The 4,586-nt window shown below is 40.5% G+C and overlaps 1 protein-coding gene across 1 annotated transcript in view; it reads left to right on the top strand.

Annotated features, from left to right (window-relative positions):
* The window catches only part of ARID1B (AT-rich interaction domain 1B), a 389,943-nt gene that overhangs the window by 358,442 nt on the left and 26,915 nt on the right, over positions 1-4,586 (top strand). Inside the window, exons 12-13 of the mRNA XM_023532165.1 lie at positions 3,676-3,785; positions 4,500-4,580. Coding sequence (XP_023387933.1) covers positions 3,676-3,785; positions 4,500-4,580 — 191 coding nt within the window. The remainder of the gene's footprint in view (positions 1-3,675; positions 3,786-4,499; positions 4,581-4,586) is intronic.

A 4,586-nucleotide genomic window follows, 5' to 3' on the forward strand; every position in this document is an offset into this window, starting at 1 on the left:
AAAAAAAAAAGACAAAACTATGCCTAGAATATAAATCTACCAGATGGATAGATAGCTGTTTTCTGTTTCAAGATTTTAGGGTCCTTACAAAGGAAGTTTGGGGGTCTCTAGCACCATTGCTAGTGGTCGACTAGGTAGTTTACAAGTATTGTTGGGTTTTTTGTTTGCTCACTTTAAGTTCATGATTTTAGATGAATTGCTGCCCTCCCCCACTCACAAAATACAAAAGACTTGAAAAATTACGGAAGCCATATCTCTTCAACTGGGAAAAACTTACACCGCGTTACGGCGTGTTGGTAGCCCCAGCCTTGGAGTGTGTGTGGCTGGGCGTTGCTGGGAGCACCAGTCCAGCTCGCAGGAGAGATCAGCTGCTTCCTTGAAGCCATGGTGCGGAGCAAGCGTGCTAGTTTTGCTCCGGTCGCTTTTCGTGGCATGGCTGGAGCGGGGAGTGTGGGCTGGGACGGCAGCGATGGGGCCGTGCACCTGCACCCGTGGACAGGAGTCGGCACAGGGAACTTTCAAGGGATTCTCTCAGGCCTTGCTGCTCTAGTCAGAAGTGTTTCTCCTGAGCTTTCCTCGTTCCTTTGTATGTGTTATGGTAACACATATATATATTTGTGTTAATATATATGTGGCAAATATATAAATCTTTATATATTTGCCGCATATAAAAACAGCCATGAATATCTACAGATGTATACGCATAGATAGGACAGGCCCCTTTGTGTTTTCAAAAACAAGGAATAAAATATTTTGCAGAGTATGGCATATTATTTACCGTGAAAAGAACTGTTTGTGTATTTCTGGTCCTATTTTACAATCTTCTGGGAATGATTTTGCAGCCCTGTAAGGAGACTAAGTAAAGGAAGTTGGGGGAGTAGGAATGAATGTTTAAATTCAGTTTTATTCGCACCATATGTTCTTTATGTTCTTTTGGAATATATTAAACCCAGGGTGAAATAGCTGCCTTAGGACCTTGACCCACACTTACTTTAAAAAATCATTCTGGCTCTTAAATTTCAATAGGAGAGCCAGAGGCTAGTGCTTGCCGTGTATTTACAGTACTCCCCCAGCACTCAGCAGTCACAGGCTCTTTACTGCCCCTTTTTATGTCTGAGCTTTACATACTGGATTACTGATGTCAATAAGAGAAAGAACAGTGCCTTGATTTAACACATCCTTATAATAGCGGTGGTCTCGCACTCCTGGGCAAGAAGCACCACTGCCCTGGGCGGCGTGCGGCTCTCTGCAGCGATTCGCTGAGAATTCTGCCGAGAAGTCAAAATAAGCATTTCAAAAAAGGAATAGGAAAAGCCACAGTAAGGAAAGACCTTATGATCCTTCTAATAACATAAAATTGATATCATAAAGCTGGAGTACTAAGTAAAACTATTACTCTAAATCCCATCCTTATTTATCTCTCAAAATAATAAAGCAGCACAACTTTTGACAGTTTTTATGTTTGCATAACCCAAATGCCCACTTTAAAATGTGTAATAGCATCTAATTTTTAAATCAGTGTAAATCACCATTGTCATAATATATATTCACCTAGTTTTTCATGCTTAAAAATTGCTTTTGTGTATATGAGCAAATTTAATGCACAAAGGATATTACTATTTTTTATTTTTCAAAAATAATACTTAAGCATAATTTATTATAAATGCTGACAAGACTATTTGTTACGGCTTCGGAGAAGCAGGACATGACAGAAGCAGCGTGTCCATGACTTTGCCACTTTTCTCTGGAACTGTGTGGCTGTCATTCCTTTGAACCCATTCTGTGAATAACGAGCAAGGACGTGTGGACTTTCATAAATAAGCCCCTTTCCACACGCCTCCTGCTTTTATCCCTTCTATTCTTCTAAAAAAGGCTCGTTCTTAATGTACAGATTTACCAATTCATATCTTGCTAGACCCCAGAGATAAAACCGCACGAAAGCAACAAGGCAGTCTTCTTCGTGTAATATCTCTCAGCTGCTTTTTTGAGGTTTCACACATTCACAAAAATAACAGCATTTTTAGCTGATCCCAATAGATTTTTCTCTGCAGCTGCATCACTTGAAAAAGCTTTTTGTTCCAGTTCTTAAAGTCTAAGTATTGAAAGTAATTTGAAAAAAAAAAAAAAGAAAAACATCCCAATTATGATTTGTGTGTGCGGTGATGACTTCAAGGGCTGACTGGGCTGCAAATGGGCTTTGAAAAACAAGCCACTGTGCCCATGGAAAACGCAGGCATTTCAGAGTGCGCCATTGAGTGTGCCGATGTAAACTCACGGGCACGTGGCCGGGCAGGCTTTTCTGGCAGGACCTCTGGTCTCAACCTGCAGTGATGCTAACGATATTAGCAAATTAGCACCACGAAGCTTGCCAGCTAATTCGCCAGAGCCCTGCTCACTCTCTCACTGCTGTAATTAAAACTAATTATTTTCTAAAACATAGTAATACATGAATATGTGCAATAATCATTTTGTAGTGGGCAATCTGTGGAGCCTTTTTTAAAGCCTTTTTTTTTTTTCTTGTTTTTTGGCACACTATGCTCCATGTGCAGGGCCTTGGTGGAGCCAGCACTTTCATTTGCAGAATGTAAAATGGGTCCTGTTCATAAAACCTTAGGTTTATTTTATTTTGTAATAGGAGTGTTTTCTGGTCTTCATTCATTTATAAGGCTCATAATTCTCTCCCCTCTTCCTTTTCTGTTTCCATCTCCCCACTCTGGCTCCTCACACATCTGTTTGGTGTCACACTCACAGCCCAGTGTTGTGCAGATGGTTTTCACAGTGGGGTCCTGTAGAAATTCAGCTGTTATTCCCTGGATATCTACGCTGATTCCCTACCGTTGCCTTGCTCTCCCTTTAAGAAGAAACCTAAACCCATATTTTCAACTTCAAAATGTCTATTAGTATTTGCAGTAAACGTGTATGTCAGTCGTTCTTTGGTAAAACTTTCATTCGGAAGCGTAGATGAACTTGATTGAATTTCTGAGCCTGGAGATAGAAAACGAGTTTCGCCTGGGATTTTCAGGTCGACCCTTGAGCTGCTGTGGGTGTCTGAGCTGCTGTTGAGAATTGATAAATATACGCAGTGCGCCAGGCTGAAAGGAAACCAGCCCCGTTGCAAAATAATTAGAAATCCTTTCCTTCAAAACTTACTTTTGATTATATTGTTATTGAAGTCATCTGTTACAGTTGTCTTCCATTATTATAGAGTAGGCCATATGCAATAGATAAGGTTCTCAAATGAAACAACGTAAAATGTCAAATGATTTTGCAAACTATAGATTGTCTGCATTTAGGAAATTAAGAAAACACTAAATTTTCTAGTCACCAGGTAACAGTTATACACATTGTTGAGCATTTTCTTTCAACATCAGATGAGCAATTTAAACATTGGGTTTTTGTCACCTACTCTATTAAATAATATTGCTGTATGTTGACTTCCAGGGTTTGGGTCTTGAGTAAACGATTGTGTGTTGTTGGTTTTTTTTTAAGATAAAGATTGCCAGAATGTCATGCTATGTAGATTTCAGAAATTAGAGTCTTCAGAGTTACAATTTCTTTTCTTCCTTCAAGGGAAATTCAAGTGCCCCACGCATCACTCGGTAACTTGTGTTAGCGGGAGCACAGCCTGGTGCATCCCATGTATCATCCTAAACTCTTTCTCCTGTTTTCGATTAGCATCTATGGGTCTTGCAGATATGATGTCTCCTGGTGAATCCAAATTGCCCCTGCCTCTCAAAGCAGATGGTAAAGAAGAAGGCGCTGCACAGCCTGAGAGCAAGACAAAGGTATTTCCTCTGTCCTCTGCACGCGGCGTGGGGTCTGCCTCGCTAAAGCTGCCATGTTCTCTATTCACTGGTGTTGGCTGACACTTTTTTTCCATTCGGTTTCTTTTCTGTGCATGCCTTCATTTCGTGCAACATGTTTGTAGTCTTTCTTTCCCCACCCCCTCATGGTGTGGATCTGAAAGTTACTAGTTCTTATGGCATTAACTCATGGTCGTGGGAGAGGGGTGGTGGGACAAGACCCACGCAAGATAAATGCTTTGGGGGTGGGGAGAAGTAAGGGGTCTTGCCTGGTTTTGATACTTGCAGCCATTTTCTCTGCCTTCAGTTTATAGCTTCCTGTTTTGGCCGCCTCAGCAACAACAACATACTTAATATTTTGCTTTCCTGCCTTATTTGATAAATAAGGTGAACAGCTTTTTTTTTTTTCTTTCTTTCTTTCATAAGGGGTAACCCATGCTTAGCATTCCATGTAAGCTTGACGTAAGCATGGTGGCTTAGTGGCCTTATCCAGCATCCAGCAAACTTACCAAATTATACTAATTAAGAATGCTGTTTTAATACCTTTATATGTGTGTGTTTGTGTGTGTTTGTTTGTGTCTTTATATATCTATTATATATAAGTTAGTCTGTTAAACTGGATGTACTTTTTGTTATTTTAAATAAAGTTTGCCCTACCTTTGTCATTTTTTTTTTTTTTTTATTCCTCTACCACAGGATAGCTACAGCTCTCAGGGTATTTCTCAGCCCCCAACCCCCGGCAACCTGCCAGTCCCTTCCCCAATGTCCCCCAGCTCTGCTAGC

This window comes from Pteropus vampyrus, unplaced genomic scaffold (assembly GCF_000151845.1).
Source record: "Pteropus vampyrus isolate Shadow unplaced genomic scaffold, Pvam_2.0 Scaffold78, whole genome shotgun sequence".
Taxonomy (NCBI): Eukaryota; Metazoa; Chordata; class Mammalia; order Chiroptera; family Pteropodidae; genus Pteropus; species Pteropus vampyrus.